Raw genomic sequence first — 25,368 nt, forward strand, 5'->3', positions numbered from 1 at the left:
GAGACAGGGGTGCAGTCTCCATGCCCACGGGACCAGCGGACTCGATGTTCGCCGGTGTCCCGGCAATCGTGTCATAGAGCTGCAGAACGGGGAGATGCCTACATAAACAAGGCATTTCCCTGTTCTGCCTAGTGACATGACAGTGATCTACTGCTCCCTGTCATTGGGAGCAGTGATTGTTGTCATGTCACTGGTAGCCCCTCCCCCCACAGTTAGAACACCTCCCTAGGACACACTTAACCCCTTGATCGCCCCCTAGTGTTTAACCCCTTCCCTGCCGGTGTCATTTACACAGTAATCAGTGCATTTTTATAGCACTGATCGCTGTATAAATGACAATGGTCCCAACATAGTGTCAAAAGTGTCCGATGTGTCCACCATAATGTCGCAGTCCCGATAAAAATTGCAGATCGCCGCCATTACTAATAAAAAAATTATAATAAAAATGCCATAAAACTATCCCCTATTTTGTAGACGCTATAGCTTTTGCGCAAACCAATCAATATACGCTTATTGTGATTTTTTTTTTTCAAAAATATGTAGAAGAATACATATCGGCCTAAACTGAGGAAGAGATTTGTTTCGTAAATTCGTAAATTTGAAAAATAGTAAATTCAAAAATTTGTAAATTTGAAAATGAGAAATTTCGTAAATCTATAAATTCGAAAAGCCAAAAATCTCAAAAATAAGAAAGAAAAAAAATAATTTGAAAGAACGAAAATCTGAAAATTCTAAATAATAACTAACTACAGTGGAATCCAAAGCACTCGCATATCAAAGTGAGTTTCCCCATAGAAGTCAATGGAAACAAAGATAACGTGTTCAGCATTGACTTCTATTGCATGCAATACCGCATGTGGCCAGAGGTGGGGGGGGGGGCGCCCGGAGAACCATGGAAATACGGGACAGTGTCACTGGCGAGTGTCACTGTCGCCCCCGCACCTCTGGCCAAATGCGGTACTGCACACTACATTAGCTTGAATTCTGCTTGATTTGTGAGACAAACTGAGTCAGGATTTCGAAAAAAAAGTTGCTCGTCTTTCAAAATGCTCGTTAATCGCGTTACTCTTTAACCAAGGTTCCTCTCTATTAAATCTAATTACTCAGCGTTCTACCTTGATTTTGTTGTGTGGGTACAGTGCACAATCTTTTTACACTGCTCTGAGCCCAGTGCCAGAGAAAATATAAATTTTGTCTGTCTGTTAGTTAGGTGGGCGTCGGCGGGCATTTTATGCAAGCTCAGTGCACCAGCACTGCATATGTTACTGTGAGATACACCTTTTAGATACTGTTGCTTTATTCTGCTATTCTAAAAAACCCCAGTTAGGGCAAAAAAATATTTTACAGTGTTTGCTGCATATCTGTACGTGTGAGATACACAATTCAGATACTGTTCTTCTATTGTGCTATTCAAAAAAATAATAATTTAGTGGCATTTATTTGTACCCACATACAAATCTTCAGTTGCTAAAACCAAAAAGAAGCAGAAGTTTTTCCCAACCCATACCATTCTGTCATCACCCACTCCTGCCTCCACACCAGTTAATCCACTCCCGCCTGATGTTCCAATGACTGTTGTCCAGCCTGACGTCTCAGTGCCTGCTATCCAGCCTAATGTCCCAGCCTTCCAGCCTGATGTCCCAGCCTTCCAGTCTGATGTCCCGCCGCCTGCCTTCCAGTCTGATGTCCCGCCGCCTGCCTTCCAGTCTGATGTCCCGCTGCCAGCCTTCCAGTCTGATGTGCCAGCTGCCCAGTCTGATGTTCCAGCTTCCCAGCCTGAGGTGTTTCTGTCTGTTTCCCAGCCTGAGGTGTTCCGGTCTACTGACCAGCCTGAGGTGTTCCTGTCTGCTGCCCAGCCTGAGGTGTTATTGTCTCCTGCCCAGCCTGATGTTCCCATGCCTGCTGCCCAGCCTGATGTGCCCGTGCCTGCTGCCCAGCCTGGTGTGCCACTGTCTGTTGCCCAGCCTGATGTTCCACTGTCCGCTGCCCAGCCTGATGTGTTCCTGTCCGCTGCCTAGCTTGAAGTGCCTTTGCCTGCTGCCCAGCTTGAAGTGCCACTGTCCAGCTTGATGTGCCTTTGCCTGCTGCCCAGCTTGATGTACCTCTGTATGCTGGCCAGCCTGATGACTCAGAGCTTTCTGCCCAGCCTGATGACCTGGTGCCCTTTTCCCAGCCTGATGACATGGTGCCTGCTAAAACAGTTCCTGACTCATGCCCATCTTGTCGCTGTGTCAACCAGCCTGAATGTAATGCCCCTGTGTGGTCTGCTTCCGATGGTTTCTTGCTTGCTCGTTACCCTGCTTAGTTTCATCTCCGGATCCAAACTCTGGCCTTGGAAGTGCGATGAAGTCTGCAGACTCAGTAGGGGAACATTTTAGGGTGATTCTGCACCCACTCCAACGGTCGTACCCAGGGCTGAATGGAGCGTCCGAAGGCCACTCCTTTAGGAGGGGGAACTGTCAGGAACGGTGTCATTTCTGGTTTCACCTGCTGGTGGCACTATTACCTTCTGCACCAAAAGGTGTAGTTTCAGTGGCCACCAGCGGGTGTCTCCCTGCTCGGACTTCAGACTTCAAGCACACCTGTCATGGGTCTGCTGGACTATATAGACCCGCCCTGAACTATGCTCAGTGCTTCAGATTTCCTCTGCTAGCCCTTGTTCCTGCCAGTACCTGTTCTTGTTCCATTTTGTTCCAGCAACCCATTTGTTATCCTGTCATCCAGTCCTGTTCCCTGCTCCTTTGTCTGCTTCCTTATCCCTGGTTTCTGTCCCCTTGTTGCTTTTGTCCCTGCTTTATTATTTCTTGTTTGTTTCCTTGCTTGTGTATTATATTAGTTAGTTAGATAGTTAGGTGGTTTTGGGGTTTGTCTTTTATTTGCTTTGCTTGCTTATGGTTGCTGTTTATTGGTGGTGCACATGTGTCCTTTTTTTAATAAATATATATATTTTTCCTTTTACTTGTTGTCCCTATTCCTTGGTGCAGCCCAGAGATCTGACTACCTGCTTGGATGTTTATGTATAACATCCGTGACAGTTTCCTACATATCTGTACACATGAGATACACACTTTAGATACTGTTGTTTTATTCTGCTATTCCCCAAAAAATAATTTAGGGCAAAAAATGTTTTTTTTTTAATAGCATTTACTTCATATCTGTACGTGTGAGATACACCATTTCGATACTGTTGCTCTATTCTGCTATTCTAAAAACACCTATTTAGGGCAAAAACAAATGCAGTGTTTCCTTCATATCTGTACGTGTGAGATACACACTTTAGATTCTGTTCTGCTATTCCCAAAAAAAAAAATGTAGGGCAAAAATATATATTTTTTTAATAGCATTTACTTCAAGCGCACGCTGGTAGGCGCGCTGCTGGTAGCATTCCCACCTGACGGCGGGGGCACAGTGGAAGCACAAGGCGAAGGCAGAGGAGGAGGAAGAGGTCTCCAATGCAGCCCGGGCACCGCCAGCATCTCAGAAGGCAGGGTTAGCATGGCCGAAATGTGGAAAAGCTTTGTCAGCATGCCACAAGAATCAGCACCACCAGCTGATATGGAACGTGTTAGCAGGAAGAAGCATTTCACCAACATGGTGGAGCAGTATGTGTGCACACGCCTACACGTACTGAATGACGGGCATGCCCCCTTCAACTTCTGGGTCTCCAAATTGGGCACATGGCCTGAGCTTGCCCTTTACGCCTCGGAGGTGCTGGCCTGCCCTGCAGCCAGTTTATTATCTGAACGTGTATTTAGCACAGCAGGGGGCGTTATCACAGACAAGCGCAGCCGCCTGTCCAGAGCCAATATGGACAAGCTCACGTTCATTAAAATGAACCAGGCATGGATCCCACAGGACTTGTCCGTACCATGTGCAGAATAGACATGTATACCGGCCTTACCCAGCCATTGTTGTATTTTTGATCTTTCTCACTCTTTTGGGGTGTACCCTAATTTAAAAAATATAAAATTAAAAACAAAAACCAGTGTTCGCTATCTCGTCCTCCTCCACCGCTGCTTCCACCTACACCGCCACATCCACCGCCATCTCAACCTCCTACTCCATATGAACCTCGTCCTCCTAGGTCAAGATTATTATTTTTAATTTTTTTAATTTCAAAGTATTTTATTTTGTATCACAACAAGAATAATACATTTGAAAGTGACATTCAGAATATCGGTTCAGTAAAAACATAGAAAGGTTACAGGCAGCGCAAAAAGATGAATCGAGTGTAACACGTCAGAGATATAAAATATAAAATAGTTTTAGACAGACATGGAAGTGTTAGAGTGAAGGGTTGGTATTCCTGTTAATGGTCGGAGGTGTACCTCCTCCCTGGACACCCCCAATGGGAGCTAGCTGTGCCCGAGAGTAGGAACTTAACCACCGACCCCTGGGAGTGAATGTAAGGAGAGGGATGGAAATGACCATGTGTCTTTTTCCCTAAGATAGGAATCCGTGACTAGGCATCAATGTTTGTCGTCTGCAAACAGGCCACATTTGTGAACCTGAGAGCCACATTGAACTCCTTGTATGTTGGGGTCCCGGCGAATGGAGATGGCGAGTATCTCAATTGCTATTGCAAAGATTAGCGGAGATAAAGGACAGCCTTGTCTGGTGCCTTTGGCTATATGTATTGGTTTGGAGTAGTGGCCTTGAAACCTAATATAGGCTTTAGGATTTGAATAAAGAGCTCGGATCAGGCCCATAAACTTGTTGCCAAAGCTCCAACGTTCAAGGATTGTAAAGATGTATGGCCAGGAGACCGATTTGAAGGCCTTTTGAAGGTCCAGTGATAAAAGCATGCCTGATTGTTTTGGACCTCCTGGCCAGTTTGTCTGGAGGATGGAGACTATGTCTAAGGCTCTTCTGATCTGATCAGGGCCCTGTCTGCCTGAGATAAACCCCACTTGATCCTTATGAACATATTGGTTAATGAAGGAAGCTAGACAATTTGCAAGGAGTTTGGTAAGGATTTTTAAGTCGCTATTGATGAGGGAGATGGGTCTATAATTACTGACTTCTTCCGGGTTTTTATCCAGTTTCGGCATTACTGTAATGTAGGCTGTGTTTAGGTGAGGATCAAGTGGGGTTCCCTGTGTCTTTGCGTTAAAATTTTCTTGTCAAATGTGGAGTCAGGGTGGTGGTAAATGTCTTGTAATAGGGGTTAGGGAGACCATCGAGGCCTGGAGCAGAACCTGATTTGAGGTTCTTAAATATTATTTTTTATTTTTATGTATTTTATGTTATTTTAAGTTATTTCCCTATGCACATTTGTTTGCAGAGCACTTGCCATGTTCTTAACAACATTTTATTGCCATTTGCAGCCCTCCAGCCCTTTCCATTACTTTTTCAGAGACATTTTAGTCCTCAAAAGTTTGGGTCCCCATTGACTTCAATGGGGTTCGGGTTCGGGGTCAAGTCCGGGTCCAGTTTGGGTCCCGAACTCAAACTTTTTTGTGAAGTTCGGCTGAACCCGTCGAACTCGAACATCCAGGTGTCCGCTCAACCCTAGCTGTTAGCGAATGTAACAAAAAATTATTTATCCAAAGTTACAAAATATCCGAACTAACGAATGCCACATCTAAACAAATGGGACAGAACAAATGAATACTAAATATTACTAATAAAAAGTTTTTAGTATTATTGTTATTATTGTTATTTATTATTATTAATTTGTTACGTTCCATTCGTTTAGATACGGCATTCGTTAGTTCCGATAATTCGTAACTTCGGATAAATTTGTATTCTTTACGTTCACTAACAGCCAAATTTGAAAGGAAGTTCCAATACCTATAATTTAATAGTTAGTTATTATTTCAGATTTTCAAATTTTCGGGTTTTTGTATTTTTGAATTTAGAATTTACGAATTTTCAAATTTACAAATTGACGAATTTTCAAATTTACCAATTTACGAATTTTCGGATTTGCAGGTTTTCATTAATTCGGATGTTTCCAAATGAACTAATTTGTTGAAATTTGTTAAAAAAAAACTAATTCAGAACAAAATAAAAAGGCACATGTCTAGATTGAGGATCCCGCTTTCGGCGGAACAGGGAAACACATGATTGCGTACCGATCACAATGTCAACACAGCTGTTATGAATGGATTTCAATCATAACAGCTGTGTTTCCTATAAAGTGATGCTGTGATTGGCCCACAGCTATCACATGGTAGTTGGGTCAATCATAACACCCTGTACCATGTGATTATCTGTAGCCAGGGCTTTTTTTCAGTGGAAACATGGGGGGAATGCAGTTCCGGCACCTCCAGCACTGAATGTTTGCAGTGGCGGGGGGATAATGAGGTGTGTTTAAGGGTCGAATGATGCTAGCTGCCGGGAGGGATCTACTGCACCAATAGACCCCTCCCCCCGAAACAATTGACCCACTAGCAACAGAAGACCCTCCGTCTTCTGTTGCTAGTGGGTCAATTGTTGCTTTGAGGGATTTCCTGCTGAGGGAGGGGTCTATGGCTGCTGGAGGGTCTATTAATGATGACTGCTAGGGGATCTATTGTTGCTGGGGGGATTTATGGTGATAAATAACGTGTACTCAGAATGGTCTAGGGTGGTAAGTGTGGTACCCCAAGGCTCTGTCTTGGAACCAATTCTGTTTATTTTGTTCAGAAATTATATAAAGAATGGGATAAAGAGCTCAATCTCAGTTTTTGCTGATGACACAAAAATATACAGGGCAATAACTTCACAGCAGGATATAGACACTTTACAAAGGGACCTGAATCAATTAATGGAATGGGCTACTAGATGGCAAATAGGGATGAGCCCAATGTTCGAGTTGAACGTAAGTTCGACTCAAACATCGGGTGTTTGCCTGTTTGCCGAACAATATGCGAACAATATGCGGTGTTCGCTGCAAATTCGAAAGCCGCCGGAACACCTTTAAAGTCGATGGGACACTAGCATAAATATTCAAATGTGCTAATTTTAAAGGCTAATATGCAAGTTATTGTCATAAAAAGTGTTTGGGGACCCGGGTCCTGCCCCAGGGGACATGTATCAATGCAAAAATGTTTTTTCAGGAGCAATGATTTTAATAATGCTTAAAGTGAAACAATAAAAATGAAATATTCCTTTAAATATTGTGCCTGGTGGGGGGGTGTCCATAGTATGCCTGTAAAGTGGCGTATTTGAAAAGGAGGACCTGGAGATCAGAGAACACAGACATAAAAACTGTGGATCAGGGGTATTCCAGGGACAATGGAAGACCAGGACCTCAACCCCTACCTACTAAGCTTGGTCAATATAGTAGCTCCCAATATCCCTGATATTGACATTTGCATTGGCATTTAGATAGAGCTCACAGATCACTCACTCCTAAACCCCTGGCTGGAGGCTAACCCGAGGGATGTGATTGTCCGATTGTCCCGTAATGGCATACAGTATTCCCTACGTAATCTCCAGGAAAGAGACACCTTCCTGCGCAATCTGGACCTGCCACCCCTTCCTGGAGAAAATCCTGTTCCGCTTCCAGCCACTCCTAAGCCGCTGATAGCCCCAGGCTGCATCTGGACCCCAGTGAGGCAGAAACAACACAAACTTCACACCTCAGAGACACTCCTTCTCCAGCTTTCAAACCTGAGGAACACTTATACATGTGTTGGCTGTGATCTCCGATTTTACCTGGACCCCTGACATTCTTATTTGGCCAGTGCCCCCTTAGTGGGCTCATTCACCCCTTGCCCATTGGGTGTGTCACCTGTTGCACCCTGGTTTAAAGGTTTGATCTTCCATATGTTTTCTGTTTTGTATTCCAGCTTTTATAACCCAGAGGGCGATAGGGGACTCTCCCTCCCCATTTTTTGAGACCCCCATGCTCCCCTTCATAGCCCAAGGCTTTGACTTGGGCTTCTTGGAAGCACCCTACCTTTCAGGTTTCATTTTGGATAAAATTATGTTTTGTTTTTTTTACTTTTGTCTGTTTTTCCCTTTTACCTGTTTTTTTTTTTTTTTTCAGGTCTTTTTTTTCTGACTTGTGGTTGCTACACCTCATAGACCTAATGTACTCATGTTACAATGCTACTGATCTTCTAAGTTCCATTATGTTACCTTAGAACCTTTATATGCTCCATACACCATAGAACTTTCCCCCTAACGTATATTATGGAGTTTATCATATGCCTTTTCAAAAAGGATTAAGTTACTATGGCACTAAAGTTTCTTACATGTAATGTCAAAGGTTTAAACTCTATTCAAAAGAGATGGCTAGCCTTCAAGGAGTTTAAATATCTTCCGAGGCTGATATAATCATGATCCAGGAGACTAATTTCCGCCCTGGGGGATCCTTTAAAGTTGCTAGCAAAAACTTCCCGACAACTTTCATGGCCTCCGACCCATCTGGGAAAGCAGGTGTGGTGGTTTTAAATGCTTGTGTCTCCTGAGCATCAATTCCTCCCACCTGGACCCCCACTGAAGATTTATTATCTTGGATTGTTAATTTCTCACCCATTCTCTAACTATAGTTAATGTCTATGCTCCTAACTCTGGCCAAATTTAGTTCCTTTCTACCGTGTTTGACACCTTAGACAAATTTCCCCAACCCTTTACGGTTATTGGTGGGAATTTTAACGTGACCATGTCCCCCAGCAAAGACAGGCTTATACTATTCCCCTCCATGACACCCACCAGTAAACCTCTTTCCGTAAACTCATAACAGCTCGTAACCTCCTAGCCATCTGGAGGATTAAACACCCCACACACAAGCAATAAACATTCTATTCCCACCCCCCACAAGCTTTACTCCAGATTAGACCACTTCTTTGTCTCTTCTCCCCTTCTGACATCCACGGTCTCCTCAGAAATAAACCCAATAACCTGGTCAGACCACTCTTCTGTGCATGTAGACATTACCCTATTCTCCGCCTCCCCCAGAACCTGTCATAGCCACCTCAACGAGTCCCTACTTTGTATTCCGGAAGCTAGGGACTACCTATCCAACAGCCTATCTGAATATTTCCAACTTAATGCAAACACGGTCTCTGGGCCTGCACCTTGTGGGAAGCACATAAAGCCATCTTCCAGGGGCACTGTATTTCTACAGGCTCCCTTTTGAAAAAAGATGCAGCATTCCAAAGCTCTTCTATCCTGTCCCAACTCCGCAAAGCTGAGAAACTCTTGTTATCTTCCCCCACAGTGGCTAGGCTCTGAGCCGTCATTTTTCTACGAAACCAACTCCGATCCTTAGACATGAAGAGAATCGATAAATGTCTTCTGTGGTCCAAACAAAAATTCTGCGAATACTCCAACAAACCCCATAGAATGCTGGTAAATAAACTGAAACCCCGTACCTTCCATTCATTCCCAGATTTTCTCATGCAAACTAATGGTGGCCCCACTTATTGCCCTCTCACCATGTGCAAAGTATTTGGAGATTTCTATCATAAACTATATACCTGCCTACAAACAGACCCCGACTGCCAATTCACACAAGAGAAATTTGACTCTTTTTTTACTGCATACAGCTACCTATACTCTCCTCAGACCATCTCCTATCCCTGAACTCTGGGGTCATCCCTGAAGAACCAGCTAAAGTAGTCAAAAATCTCCCGCCCGGATGGCCTGCCTTACTCATACTATAAAACATTCCTCCCGATTTTGAGCCCACACTTGATATCCCACCTCATTGCTCAAAGGCACTGAACCACATCCCAAATTTCTCCATGCCCACATCTCCGTGATTCCGAAACCTGGTAAGGATCTCTCCCTACTTGACAATTATAGACCCATTGCCTTGCTTAATTCTGATATTAAGATATTCACAAAAATCTTGGACAACAGATTATCCCACATAATCCCCCGACTCATACACAAAGACCAAGTACCTACCAGGCTTGCCAGTGATAACACAAGACGTACCATTGACCTCATTGACCTGTTAAATAAAACAACCCGCCCAGCCCTAATACTGAGCCTAGATGCACAAAAAGCATTTGATTTTCTCAGCTGGCCTTTTATGCTTGCTACCCTCTCCAATTATGGATTTCAAGGCCCCTTCCTGGCAGCACTACATGTCCTGTATTCCCGACCTTCCTCCAAAGTTCAGCTATCCTCCTATTTGTCACCATCATTCTCCTTGAGTAATGGTACCAGACAAGGATGCCCGTTATCTCCTCTGCTCTTTATTCTTTGTTTGGAACCTTTAGCTGAAGCCACCCGCACTCATCCTGACATCCGTGAGGTCTCAATACGCCAGAGAGAGTATAAATTGTCTTTGTTTGCAGACAACATACTACTGACACTGACTAACTCCCATACCTCCCTCCCCAAACCTCCACAACCTGTTAAAGAAATTTAGCTCAATCTCTAGGTACAAAATCAACACGAGCAAGACAGAAGCTATACCACTACACATCCCGCCCTCAGTTCTTGTCACGCTACAACAAAACTACTCATATCATTGGTGCCCACACTCCCTCTTGTACTTAGGGATAAACCTAACCTAATCCTATCCCACCCTCTATCAGGCCAACTTTCTCCCACTCTTCCGTGACAATGACTGACTCTTGCGACAGTGGAACGCCTTTCCCCTCTCTCTTGGGTCGAATCAATGTCCTGAAGATGTCTATCCTACCAAGACTCCTATATCTGTTTGAATCTCTACCAGTCCCTATCCCTATGTCACAGGTTAAAGCTACACAGAGATCATTTCTTAACTTCATTTGGCATAATAAAGCTCATCGAATAGCCAGGTCGGTAATAATAGCCCCCCCCCCCTCTAGAGGTGGTATGGGAGCCCCGGACCTTATCAAGTATTATTTTGCCACCCATCTTCAAATCGATTATCACATGGTACACTAGAATGGCAACTAGTATTTGGTCAGAGATAGAAATGAGCATAACAAGCCCGGTTCACCCCTGCTCTATGATATGGTCGAACCTGGAGACCTCTATAGGCCAATTACGGGGCCTATGCCTACACCCGATGCTATTTACACTCTCTATATGGCAGAGATGTTCCCGTCAGTTCTCTCTCTCTCTTCCCCATGCCCACCCCTACTAAACCTGCTTTTTAACCCCGATATCCCAGATAGTCTATCCTATACCCAAATGCTCCCCTGGACACAGGCTGGAATCTTTCAGCTTCAAAACATAGTGCATCCACTCACCTGTATCCTTTTACCTTTTGCAGAAATACAACGAAAAACTTCAGATCCCTAAAAAACTATTCTACTCCTACCTCCAATTCAAACATTACTTCTCCTGTAAGTCCCCTACCCTAACCTTGGATAAACCCACTCCATTTGAACTCGTATTTGCTCAAGGTCCATACCAGACCCACCTTATTTGAGATATCTATAGGTATCTCCATGACGCTCTCCCGCTTACTAACACACAATATCCATATATGCAGAAATGGTCCCAGGTCACTCAACGAACCATACCTCTCCCTCAGTGGCAGAAGATTTGGGAGGCAGTTTCCAAATCATCAATGTGCGTGGAGCAGAGACAGACGGCTTATAAGATATTGTTCTTCTGGTATAGAACCCCAGAGATCCTACATAGATATGACCCTAAGGTTTCTCGGGTGTGCTGGAGATGCCTGGGTGACACTGGCTCACATTTTCATATATTTTGGGAATTTCCCATTATCCAACCATTCTGGTCCTCTATTCAAGCTCTTCTACAAGGCCTTTTTACAAACGAATTTCCCCCTGGACCCGATCCATTACCTCAGTGTTTCTCAACTCCAGTCCTCAAGGTGCCCCAACAGGTCATGTTTTCAGGATTTCCCTCAGATGCAACGGCTGTGGTAATTACTAAGGAAGTGAAACAGATCAAATCACCTGTGCAAAATAATGGAAATCCTGAAAACATGACCTGTTGGGGCGCCTTGAGGATTGGAGTTGAGAAACACTGCATTACCTACTAGGCCTGCCGTTCCCTGGCATTTTCAGCCACACCCAAAAATTAGCTACCTTTATTCTCTTGGCAGCAAAAGGAGCTATACCCTTAAGATGGCTATCCCCCTCTCCACCCATCCTTCCACAGGCTTTACGGATATTGGAGCAGATCCACAGAATGGAACACCTTACTACAATAGTCCATGATTCACTTCCTCAGTTCTGCAAAATGTGTGACTTATGGGATCATTCAGAGCTTAACCCTAGTGCCATACCATTACATCCTATCTGATCAGTACCTTCCTAAGTTACTGTGCTGACTTTTGCCTTTTCCGACCTACTGACACCCCCACGTCATATCTCCATGGTGTTTCCCCCCTCCTGCCCCCCTCCCTCCCCTCCATGGGACTCCAGCGGAGTGCCCTCACTTCTTAGTTCGGGCACCCTGGGATTCCCACTGACAATCGATTTGGAGAGCAATAATTCCTATTTGTTTGGTATACTAAGTCCTGTTTGTGTCACCTGCTCTCTTGATCTCCCACCCCCTGCCCTCTTCTTAACCAGTTGAGTTGAGGTTTCATGATACTGTAATATATGTAGCATTGTACACCGATCCCTATGACCGATGTATATGATCTGTGTCTTTTTGTTGATTGTATTTTCCATAATCTACTTTTTGTTCATGTGTTATTTTTCTCTTCTGTGCCTCTATGAAAATTTAATAAATACACAATTTACAAAAAAAAAAAAAAATGCGTCTGGCATTTTCAAATCCACTAAATCCCGATAAATAATGCTAATATACATTGATAAATTGATACAACATTTATTTATCATTGGCGTATTTTACCGCTAAAATATTGCTTTATGGCACTCATTGCTGTCTGTAGAGCTTTATGAATGTCCTGGTTCCTTAAACTGTATATAAGGGGGTTTATGAGTGGGGGCACCCCATAGTATATGGCGGCCATCAAATTATAGTAATCTCCTCCCCCTGGCACCATACTTGCTAAAAAAGGTATTCCAAAATATATAGACACCACCAATAGATGGGAACCACAGGTGGAGAAGGCTTTCTTTCTGCCAACTGAGGACTTTATCTTGAGGACTGAGATCACGATAAAAATGTAGGACACAAGTATCAGTAGGAAAGGTGCGTTCATTATAGTGCTGACTACTAAGCCAAATATAATAAGAGGCAACCTGTCAGACATAATGCATGCAAAAGAAAAAAATGCAGTGTATTCACAGACAAAGTGTTCCATGGCAACGGGGGCACAAAATACCAGAGAAAGTAACAGGTAAAATATTGCCGAAAAAAACACGAGTGAAACGATCCAAAAAGCAATGACAAAATACAGGCAGAGTCTGTTGTGAATGAGGGTAGTGTATCTCAGTGGCTGACAAATGGCCAGATATCGGTCATATGACATCAGCGTAAGCAGGAAAGTCTCAACACTTGTAACACAAATCATAACATTTATCTGGACAAGGCAGCTAATAAAGTCCATGGACCATCTTCCGGATAGGGTGCTGTGCATCAAGGGCGGCACCAGGTTCGTAACATAGATGATTTCGCAAAAGAGCAAATTGGCGATCAGATAGTACATGGGGGAATGGAGACGAGGACTCTTCCATATTAGGAGGATTATCAGGGAGTTATCGATGCAGGTGAAAGTGTAGACCAGGAATAGGAGAAGGAAGAATGGAGCTTTGTATTCTGTGAGACTTTCAAACCCAACGAAGAAGACTTCAACCACAATTGTTTTGTTCCTACGATGTGTCATCTGAAGAAATAAAATGACAAACAGAAAGTGTTATTGAAGCCGTACTTTGGGCACAAAAGGAAAGAAAAACAGACCCCAGAATCTAGAAGAGAATATCTGGCTGCTATACTCGCCCAATCTCTGGTGCTGTCCTCCTTAGGCTCAAAAATGTCAACAGTTCCTTATCAATCATGATGAACAACGCCAGCCGACTGCCGAATGAAAAAAAAACACAGACTGATGGACATTTTTGATCCTGTCACTAGACTCTCCTGGGTGATATCACTTACTGAGTATTGGTGATTTCATTGACCAATTATACATTAATGCAGAAGCTTAACTAGAACCTTCAGGGCCCCGATGCAAGAAACCATGAAGGGTTTCCCTGACTCCCAACTGGGGGCCCTTCCCTCCAGGCCCAGGGCCCTTCCCACTGATCCCAGGGCCCTTTACTCCTGTTGTGGGACCTTTTATTATGGTCCAGGACCCTTTCTCCTGTTCTGGAACAGCCCCCCCCCCCCGATGGAGGAACCAGGTCTCAGTCGCAAGTGCGACCTTTGTGACCTTGGTAGTTCCAAAAAACGCAGATTTGTTTAAAATGTATAATATTTGATTACAAGACAAATATAACAAAACAATCATAGGTGAGATGCTTAAAATAATAGAGTAACATATAGTAACTAATACTGGCGAGAGTATCCATATGCCTGTAGTAGTGACTGGTAGTGAATCCCTACATGTTTCGCCAAACATTGGCTTCTTCAGGAGAATGTGTAATCACCAGTGTTAGACTTGGCTCAAATAACAGTGGATACAAAAAACAAATTTCAGTAATTGGCAATAGATTAGTACTTGATTTACAAAGCATGCAAAATAACAAATGCTTATACCAAACTGATTGTGTGGTATGGCTCATGGCACGTCCTTACAAACTGATGTCAACCAGCTACTATAATAATATTATCGCTACTGTACATGCAGACTCAACATTCTAGCTATCCAACTACTTGTTATCCCTGGTGTCATGCTTTTATATGGGGTCAACCCCTACAGCATTTAGGATCTGCCCACCACCAGAAGAAGAAAAGGCTGGATGGTGATTGGACCACACACACTTGGAAAAAAAAAAAGAATGTATAAGGATTTACTTTAATGGTCAAGAGCGTGTAGGTGGGGTACAGCACGGTTCAGTGGCAATAATTTACACAGTCAGGTGCAACGGAAAACTTGTATTAACTAGGTAATACTACAACAGGTCGCAAAAAAAAAAACAGGTGGGACAGCTATCCAGCTGGGCTCACTCACGGTTTCCAATAATATGAAAAAGAAGGTTCCAGCCGAAACAGAATGCGGCCTGGCTGTCTCACGCCCAGTCAGAAAGGGATCAAGAGTGATTTGACCTTTAGGGATGGGCGAACGGTGGCTGTTCGGATGTTCTGCAAACACCGAACAATATGTGGTGTTCGGGGCAAATTCGAAAGCCGCTGGAACACTGTTAAAGTCTATGCGACACGAACACAAATAATCAAAAGTGTTAATTTTAAAGGCTTATATACAAATTATTGTCATAAAAAGTGTTTGGGGGTCCGGGACCTGCCCCAGGGGACATGTATCAATGCAAAAATTGTTTTTAAAAATGGCCGTTTTTTGGGAGCACTGATTGTTTTAATGCTTAAAGTGAAACAATAAAAATGAAATATTCCTTTAAATTTCGTACCTGTGTAGTATGCCTGTAAAGTAGCGCAGTTTTACCGTGTTTAGAACAGTCTGAGAGCAAAATGACATTTCTAAAGGAAAAAAGTCATTTAAAACTATATTGCCGAGGCCCGACAATTCATTACAGCCGCAATCAGATACAGATAATTGAAAAAAAAGAGCATGGGATTCTCCCTTTCCATTACCAGGCCCTTTGGGTCTGGTATGAATATTAAGGGGAACCCTGAATCAAAATGAATAAAAAAAAATGGTGTGGGGGTCACCCTAAAATCCATACCAGGCCCTCCGGGTCTGATATGGAAATTAAGGGGAACCCTGCGCCAAATTTTTAAAACATGGCATAGCCCCCCTCCCCAAAATCCAAACCAGACCCTGCGCCAAAGAAAAAAAAAATCTGCAACCGATCCTCATCCATGGGAGGCTCCCACCATCTGACGCTTCTTTGCTTGTGACAGTTCTTATATAACTGAGGGTGGGGCCACCCAGTGACGTAACCGGGTGACCCTGCCCCCTCTGACACAATGGGGACTTCCCCCGTGGTGTTAGAGGGGCCGGGGCCACCTGTTTACGGGATCTGCTGGTCCCCTTGTTAAAGGGGGCTTCCAGATTCTGATAAGCCCCCTGCCTGCAGACCCCCACGACCACCGGGCAAGGGTTGTGGGGATGAGGCCCTTTTCCCCATCAACATTTGGACAGGGTGCTTTGGGGGGCTACCCCAAAGCACCCACCCCATGTTGAGGGCATGTGGCCTGGTATGGTTCAGGGGGGGCTCTCTCTTGTCCCCCCTCTTTTCCTGTGGCCTGCCAGGTTGCCTGCTGGAATAAGGATCTGGTATGGATTTTGGGGGGACCCCTACGCAACTTTTTTTAAAAATTGGCGCAGGGTTCCCCTTAATTTCCATATCAGACCTGAAGGGCCTGGTATGGAATTTAGGGGGACCCCCCACACAATATTTTTTTACATTTTGGTTTACGGGTTCCCCTTAATATTCATACCAGACCCAAAGGGCCTGGTAATGGACTGGGGGGGGGGGAATCCCATGCTCTTTTTTTCAATTAGTTTTTTTTCAATGAGTTTTATCTATATTGCCGAGACCCGACAATTCATTACAGCCATGATCAATTTTAAATTACTTTATTTCCTTTTAGAAATGTAATTTTGCTGTGGTATTGTTCTAAACATGGGAAAATGTGCCACTTAACATGCATACTATAGACCCCCCCCCCCCCCAAGGCATGACATTTAAAATAATATTTCTTTTATATTGTTTCACTTTAAGCATTAAAAAAAATCATATAAAAAATAATTTGCATTGATACATGTCTCCTGGGGCAGGACTCAGGTCCCCAAACACTTTTTATGACAATAACTTGCATATAAGCCTTTAAAATCAGCAATTTTGGTTATTTATGTTCGTGTCCCATAGGCTTTAACGGTGTTTGTGAGCTCTGCCGCAGCCAGTGTTACTGAAGTTGAATCCCAACTAGACGTAATTTACGCATATGAAAGCTTAATGACATATATAGATGGTACCCCTGGAAAGTGCCACCACAGATGGGCACTGCGGAAATATTACAGATGTTTTCCTGAATTACGGAGTATTCTGTCACCCTCTGTTCTTATTTCCTTCCTTTTTAAATTGATGGTTATTCTTTCTTTACTTTACATTAACCTATGCGATATTGCCATTGGATATTTGTGGTATTGTAGAGATTGATAAAGTTTTCTGAAAATCGCATTGTCATTACAATATCTATTATTGGGACGTATTGTATAATTCCATGGTAAATTACTACCAGTTCCTTTTGAAGATTTTGACCTTGTTGGTCGGTGTTTTACCTATTTGTGAAAGTCGAATACAAATCATTTGAAACTAAATTTAAAAAAAATAACAGCCTTTGGAATACAGAGTAAAAAAAAATAATATCAATGAATTGTTTTAAATTGCCATACAAATATATATTTGAAATCAAATCTTTATTATTTTTTTGTCAAAAACATGGTGTGGGTGAGCGGTGGGCTGGAAGGATGAAGATATTTACTGGAGAGAAAACAGATATATCTAGACTGGAACAGTCTATAGGTTCACAGCTGGGGACCATGAAGTGGTCTTGTAGAACAGATATTTCTAGACTGGAACCTTCTATAGGTTGACGGCTGGGGACCATGAAGTAGCTTGTAGAACAGGTATTTCTAGACTGGAAAAGTCTATAGGTTGACGGCTGGGGACCATGAAGTACCGCAGCAGAACAGGTATTTCCTGACGAGAAAAGTCTATAGGTTGACGGCTGGGGACCATAAAGTGGCTTGCAGAAAAGCTATTTCTAGAATGGAACCTTCCATAGGTTGATGGCTGGGGACCTTGAAATAGCTTGTAGAACAGGTATTTCTAGACTGGAAAAGTCTATAGGTTGATAGCTGGGGGCCATGAAGTAGCTTGCAGAACAGGTATTTCTAGACTGGAAAAGTCTATAGGTTCACAGCTGGGGACCATGAAGTGGCTTGCAGAACATATATATTTAGACTGGAACCCTCTATAGGTTGACAGCTGGGGACCATGAAGTAGCTTGCAGAACAGGTATTTCCTGATGGAAAAATTCTATAGGTTGACGGCTGGGGACCATAAAGTGGCTTGCAGAACAGATATATTTAGACTGAAACACGCTATAGGTTGAAGGTTGGGGATCATGAAGTAGTTTGCAGAACAGGTATTTCTAGACTGGAAAAGTCTATAGGTTCACAGCTGGGGACCATGAAGTGGCTTGCAGAACAGATATATCTAGACTGGAACACTATCAGCGAATTCACCGTGTGAATTCCCGTCCCGTGCAGCAGCAGCTTATTTTCGTTCCGTTAATGCTAATGACCATGCGCGGTGTCCCCGTCAGAGGCGAATGAGTTCCGAAATGAATGGACGCACGCACACGCCAATACGAACATGTCTGCGCACTCGCGCGCCAATCCGAACGTGTGTAAGCACTCACGTTAAAGTCCACCAATCCTGGCGCATGACACCATATATAAACAGGGTGCTTACCTGATGCCAGTGCTGGATCGTCTTCAGCTTGTTCCTGAGATACCTGACCGCTGTTGAACCTGTTACCTTGTTCCTGACTACCCGGCTTGCTCGACTATTCTCTTGGATCACCCCTGCTTACTATTTACCTGGTTCGACTATACTGACCTCGGCCTGGACTCCCTACTTCGGCTTGCTTCCTGCTTGCCAACCCTTGCCTGTCCTTGACTACGAACCTGCCTTCCGTTCCTGTACCTTGTTGCCAGCCAGTTGCCAACCTTTGCCTGACATTGCAGTATTCCTACTTATCTGCTTGGCTACAGTCTACACTCCCAGTCTACACTCCCGCCTCCGTGAGGATCCAGTATCTCTGAGCTTCAGTCTTCAGCCTGCAGGCACCTGCACCCTTTCGCTGCCTCAGCACTCCCTGTCCTCACTACCAGGGGTGTTAAAACTGGAACCGTGCAAGAGGCCACCCTCTGCATTCGGACTCCGCTGTAAGGTACGTGTCAAAAACTCTATAGGTTGAAGGCTGGGGATCATGAAGTAGCTTGCAGAACAGGCATTTCTTGACTGTAAAAGTCTATAGGTTCACAGCTGGGGACCATGAAGTAGCTTGCAGAACAGGTATTTCTAGACTGGAAAAGTCTATAGGTTCACAGCTGGGGACCAGGAAGTGGCTTGCAGAACAGATATATCTAGATTGGAACACTCTATAGGTTGACGACTGGGAACAATGAAGTAGCTTGCAGAACAGGTATATCTAAAGTGGACAAGTCTATAGGTTCACAGCTAGGGACCATGAAGTGGTCTTGTAGAACAGATATTTCTAGACTGGAACCTTCTATAGGTTGACGGCTGGGGTCCATGAAGTAGCTTGCAGAACAGGTATTTCTAGACTGGAAAAGTCTATAGGTCCACAGCTGGGGACCATGAAGTGGCTTGCAGAACATATTTCTACACTGGAACAGTCTATAGGTTTACAATAGGAGCCAAAAATGAAATTTACATATCAGCCTAACTAGGAGGGTGCTACACTGTCATATTATACACTGAGTGCTGATGCATAGGATGCTTTAATAAAAGCACTAGTATAATTATGGTTAACAGAGTTGATGTATATCATTTATGGATTTTAGCTAAGTGATAAGGTATGCCCTATATCGTGCTGGGTTATTCGTCTAAATTAAATGACATGGCCAGAGAAGAAATGGAGACAGTAAAAAGTAAAAAAAAAAAAAAAAATATATATATATATATATATATATATATATATATATATATACACTATATTGTCAAATGTATTGGGACACCTGCCTTTACACGCACATGAACGTTAATGACATCTCAGTCTTAGTCCGTAGGGTTCAATATTGAATTGCCCCTCCCTTTGCAGCTATAACAGCTTCAACTCTTCTAGGAAGGCCAACGCGATGCTCGCAGGGAACGGAGCCCGGCACAGAGAGGCATCGACTGCAAAGTGCCTTTAGTAAATCAACCCCTGAAATCTGCTGCTGGCAGGATCACCAGCTGGGAAAAAAAAGAAAAAGGAAAACAGGTCTGAAAAAAAAAATGAATGCAGCCACCACATCTAAAGCTACAATGGTTAGCATTTTATTCTTGGTGTATGCACACATGATGCTGAGGAGTGGTTCTGTAATAGCCATGGAAAAGATCCAGAATTAGGTAACATTACAAAAGTAAATGTATGAAGGGTAATCATTGCAGACATTCCAGACACAGGACCCATTTTCCCAATCATCCAGGGGCCAATGAAAGCTTTAACTTTAACTTGTATGCACTATATATATATATATATATATATATATATATATATATATATACTGTATATAGTGCCACCAGACCCCCGGGGATGCCCACCACCAGGTAGGCCACCCTAGAGCACCAGGGATGCCAACCAGTGCCCACAATGGATGCCAATCAGTGCTCACAATGGGCATCACTGATTGGCAAGCATTATTGTTTGGCACTGATTGGCATCCATCAGTAAAATACATTAAAGTACATCAGTGCCATCTATCAGTGCCCATCCATGCTGCCTATCTGTGCCCATCCATGCTACCTATCAGTGACCATCCGTGCCACCTATCAGTGCCCATCCGTGCCACATATCAGTGCCGCCTATCAGTGTCCCATCAGTGCCGCATATTAGTGCCCATCATCACTGCCCATCAATACCACCTCATCAGTGCCACCTCATCAGTGCCCCCTCATCGGTGACCATCAGTGCCGCCTTATCAGTGCCCGTCAGTGCAGCCCCATCAGTGCCCATCAGTAAAGGAGAAAACGTACTTATTTACAAAGATTTGTAATTGAAACAAAAAAAAAATTATTTCAAAATTTTCGGTAATTTTTTTATTTGTTTAACAAAAAATAAAAATCCCAGAGGTGATCAAATAACACCAAAAGAAAGCTCTATTTGTGGTAACATGACCGCGCAATTGTCATTCAAAGTGCGACAGCGCTGAAAATTGCTCTGGGCAGGAAGGTGTATAAGTACCCAGTATTGAAGTGGTGAAAAAAGTATACATTTTAATACAGCATAGTTAAAAAGGTTTTTTTTTTTTTTACTATGCTGTAATAAAATTTATACTTTTTTAATGATACCTCCTCTCATTATGTGCCCATAAAGTCCACCAATTTTTTGAGTCTTTCAATCCTTACATATATATTTTGGATGTTGGCACGGTGAGGGTCCTCCCTTCCTATTATATATATATATATATATATATATATATATATATATATATATATATATAACCCCTTTTTATTCTATTATATACAGTATCTCACAAAAGTGAGTACACCCCTCACATTTCTGTAAATCTTTTCTTCTATCTTTTCATGTGACAACACTGAAGAAATTACACTTGTCTACAATGTAAAGTAGTGAGTGTACAGCTTGTATAACAGTGTAAATTTGCTGTCCCCTCAAAATAACTCAACACACAGCCATTAATGTCTAAACCACTTGCAACAAAAGTGAGTACACCCCTAAGTGAAAATGTCCAAATTGGGCCCAGTTAGCCATTTTCCCTCCCCAGTGTCATGTGACTTGTTAGTGTTACAAGGTGTCAGGTGTGAATGGGGAGCAGGTGTGTTAAATTTGGTGTTATCGCTCTCACTCTCTCATACTGGCCACTGGAAGTTCAACCTCATGGCAAAGAACTCTGAGGATCTGACAAAAGGAATTGTTGCTCTACATAAAGATGGCCTAGGCTATAAGAAGATTATCAAGACCCTGAAACTGAGCTGCAGCACGGTGGCCAAGACCATACGGTGGTTTTACAGGACAGGTTCCACTCAGAACAGGCCTCGCCATGGTCCACCAAAGAAGTTGAGTCCACATGCTCAGCGTCATATCCAGAGGTTGTCTTTGGAAAATACAAGCATGAGTGCTGCCAGCATTGCTGCAGAGGTTGAAAGGGTGGGGGGTCAGCCTGTCAGTGCTCAGACCATACGCTGCACACTGAATCAAGTTGGTCTGCATGGCTGTCATCCCTGAAGGAAGCCTCTTCTAAGGATGATCTACAAGAAAAACCCCAAACAGTTTGCTGAAGACAAGCAGACTAAGGACATGGATTACTGGAACCATGTCCTGTGGTCTGATGAGACCAAGATAAACTTATTTGGTTCAGATGGTGACAAGTGTGTGTGGGGGCAACCAGGTGAGGAGGACAAAGACAAGTGTGTCTTGCCTACAGTCAAGCATGGTGGTGGGAGTGTCATGGTCTGGGGCTGCATTAGTGCTGCCGGCACTGGGGGGCTACAGATCATTGAGGGAACCATGAATGCCAACATGTACTGTGACATACTGAAGCCAAGCATGATTCCCTCTCTTCAGAGACTGGGCTGCAGGGCAGTATTCCAACATGATAACGGCCCCAAACACACCTCCAAGACCACCACTGCCTTGCTAAAGAAGCTGAGGGTAAAGGTGCTGGACTGGCCAAGCATGTCTCCAGACCTAAACCCTGTTGAGCATCTGTGGGGCATCCTCAAATGGAAGGTGGAGGAGCGCAAGGTCTCCAACATCCACCAGCTCTGTGATGTCATCATGGAGGAGGGGAAGAGGACTCCAGTGGCAACCTGTGAAGCTCTGGTGACCTCCATGCCCAAGAGGGTTAAGGCAGTGCTGGAAAATAATGGTCGCCACACAAAATATTGATACTTTGGGCCCAATTTGGACATTTTCACTTAGGGGTGTACTCACTTTCGTTGCCTAGCGGTTTAGACATTAATGGCTGTGTGTTGAGTTATTTTGAGGGGACAGCAAATTTACACTGTTATACAAGCTGTACACTCACTACTTTACATTGTAGACAAGTGTCATTTCTTCAGTGTTGTCACATGAAACGATAGAATGAAAGATTTACAAAAATGTGAGGGGTGTACTCACTTTTGTGTGATACTGTGTATGACCCTTTATTATTTATACTATTATACACATTATGGCCCTTTAATATTTATATTATTACACACATATGACACTTTAATATTTCTATTAGTATGCGTATATGACCCTTTATTATGTATATTATTATACGTATATGACCCTTTATCATTTCTATTATACACAAATGACCTTTTATTATTTATATTATTATACATATATGACCCTTTTATTATTTATATTATTATACACATATGACCCTTTAATATTTATATTATTATACTTACGGTATATGACCCTTTATAATTTATATTATTACACACATATGACCCTTTAATATTTATATTATTATACATATATGGCCCTTTATTATGTATATTATTATACACATATGCCCCTTTAATATTTATATTATTATACATATATGACCCTTTATTATTTATATTATTATACACATATGACCCTTTAATATTTATATTATTATACATATACGGCCCTTTATTATGTATATTATTATACACATATGACCCTTTAATATTTATATTATTATACATATACGGCCCTTTATTATGTATATTATTATACACATATGACCCTTTAATATTTATATTATTATACATATATGGCCCTTTATTATGTATATTATTATATGCATATGACCCTTTAATATTTATATTATTATACATATATGGCCCTTTATTATGTATATTATTATACACATATGACCCTTTATCATTTCTATTATATGCAAATGACCCATTATTATTTATTTTATTATACACATTTGACCCTTATAATTTATATTATTAAACACATATATGAGCCCTTATTATTTATATTATTATACTGACACAAATATTAGTAAAGAGGCATTACACCAGGTTTTCATTTTTTTTTTTATATATATATTTTTTTTTTTTTTTGAATAATTGTTGTCACCATTTTATTTAGCACTAAAATCCAGGTATTTAAAAAAAAAAAAAAAAAAAAAACATCAAAATCCCCAAAAAATTCAGTTAAGACAAAATATCAAAATACCAAAACTTTAAGCAACAACAAAAGTCCGTCCATTTCTACCAGTATATGATTTAAGGATCTAAGGATATTGATACGGCAATAGGCGTTGTGTACTTACAATATTTCCCGTACCGTTCATCTCGCCGCCCGCCCTGGGAACGTGGCCATTTGTATGATGAAGCTGCAGATCTGTAGGAAGATGTTGGAAGTCTCCATGTATGCCCATGCTCCGGCAGAGGATTGCCTCGGGGGTTACATCTTGTCAGCCTTTGACAGACCCTTTTATATTATTCTGAAAAAAAAATGACTTTGTAGATTTTTCCCCGTGGTGTTCATTTCCCAGAGCTAACAATTAGTTTATTTTTATCAACATTACAAATAAAAATAAGCTTTAGGATTGCATCAGAGGAAGCCCTTGGTGACATCAGACTGTAAACTATGTACAAACAAACAAAGAACTCTTTTGTAGGTGGAAATCTCTGTTCTATAACTGAATATAATTAGGATTACCAGTAAGAAGTGTAGCCATTGCCCCCCCCCCCCCCCCCCCGTAGGGGTTGCTGAAAGTTGTGGTTCACCCGTCACCCTGCCCAGCCCCGATATCCATCTTACAGTCACTCGCTAACAAAGACCAGTCCAAAGCTTTGTTTTGTTTTATTGAGGGGCTAAAATTTGGATGGGTATTAGGGGATTATGGGATGCCCAGTATTGTAGAACAATCGATCGTGAATTTTCAATTGGTACAATTTTGTACACTCCCTGCACATACCCCTCAGGCTGGGCTCACACCATCTTTGTATGCGGCTCACAGCAGGGATCCAGTGCGTCGCCGTTCACCGTTACAGCCTGAATTTTTGGCTGAATTCGGACCTGAAATGGACTAAAAGATGCACAGGATCCCCTCCGTAAATTCACACCAGAGCCACAGCAGTAGATATGTGAACTGGCTTCAAAGACAGCCGGCCAAAATCTCCTGCATCCAGTTTCGCAATAGTGTGAACCCAGCCTCAATCTTTTCTTCAGCACAAACACTTGCTGCACCCCATTCCTCCTCCATTACGTCCCTTGCTGCATACGGTTCCTCCCCTGGACCAGCTAGCACCGCATGGGTAATGCCTGACACTGCTTCAGCCAAGCCTCACTGAACTGCCTTTTGCGGGCAGGGACCTCGGGCCCCTGTGGTGTAGAAATAGTTCAGGTGCTAGCTGTCCTCTGCTCAGCTACCACTACCAGATAGCTCTCTTCAGGTTCTGGCAGCCAGCCTGGCTGCAAAGATCCCTTTGCCCTGCCCTTCCCACAGTCCTCTCTTCTGGTTCTGCACGCATCTCTCAAACGGCAATCTCCCAGTTCTCTCAGGCATTCCTCCACCAGTCCTCCCAACTGTGCTCACTCACCAGCCCTCCTGGCTGCGACCAGCTGTCCTCCCTTGAGAATCTTATCCCTTGTACACACGATTGGAGATTCCCGACGGAATGTGTCCGATCGGAGCGTTTTGATGCATATTCCGACTGTGTGTGGTCTCCATCGGACTGTTTCCGTCGGAATATCCGTCAGACCAAATTTTCCAACTTGCCGGAA

General features: G+C 42.9%; 1 protein-coding gene across 1 annotated transcript; it reads right to left on the bottom strand.

Annotated features, from left to right (window-relative positions):
* Nucleotides 1–12,671: 12,671 nt before the first annotated feature.
* On the bottom strand, nucleotides 12,672–24,030 carry LOC143998176 (olfactory receptor 6X1-like). The gene is made up of 2 exons (XM_077493906.1): nucleotides 23,909–24,030; nucleotides 12,672–13,648 (listed from the first exon to the last, which is right to left on the bottom strand). Exons 1-2 carry the CDS (start codon nucleotides 24,014–24,016, stop codon nucleotides 12,695–12,697), a joined length of 1,062 nt encoding a protein of 353 aa, XP_077350032.1. The 5' UTR covers nucleotides 24,017–24,030; the 3' UTR covers nucleotides 12,672–12,694.
* Between the last annotated feature and the right edge of the window lie 1,338 nt (nucleotides 24,031–25,368).

Source organism: Lithobates pipiens, unplaced genomic scaffold (assembly GCF_037356315.1).
Source record: "Lithobates pipiens isolate NorthernLeopardFrog02 unplaced genomic scaffold, aLitPip1_a1.2 Scaffold_19, whole genome shotgun sequence".
Taxonomy (NCBI): domain Eukaryota; kingdom Metazoa; phylum Chordata; class Amphibia; order Anura; family Ranidae; genus Lithobates; species Lithobates pipiens.

Excerpts from the sequence above, each read along its gene's own strand:
- LOC143998176 (XM_077493906.1), bottom strand. The coding sequence starts at position 24,016 with ATGGGCATACATGGAGACTTCCAACATCTTCCTACAGATCTGCAGCTT. Across the intron at positions 13,649-23,908 it reads TGAACGGTACGGGAAATATT|ATGACACATCGTAGGAACAA; the intron begins GTAAGTACACAA and ends TTATTTCTTCAG.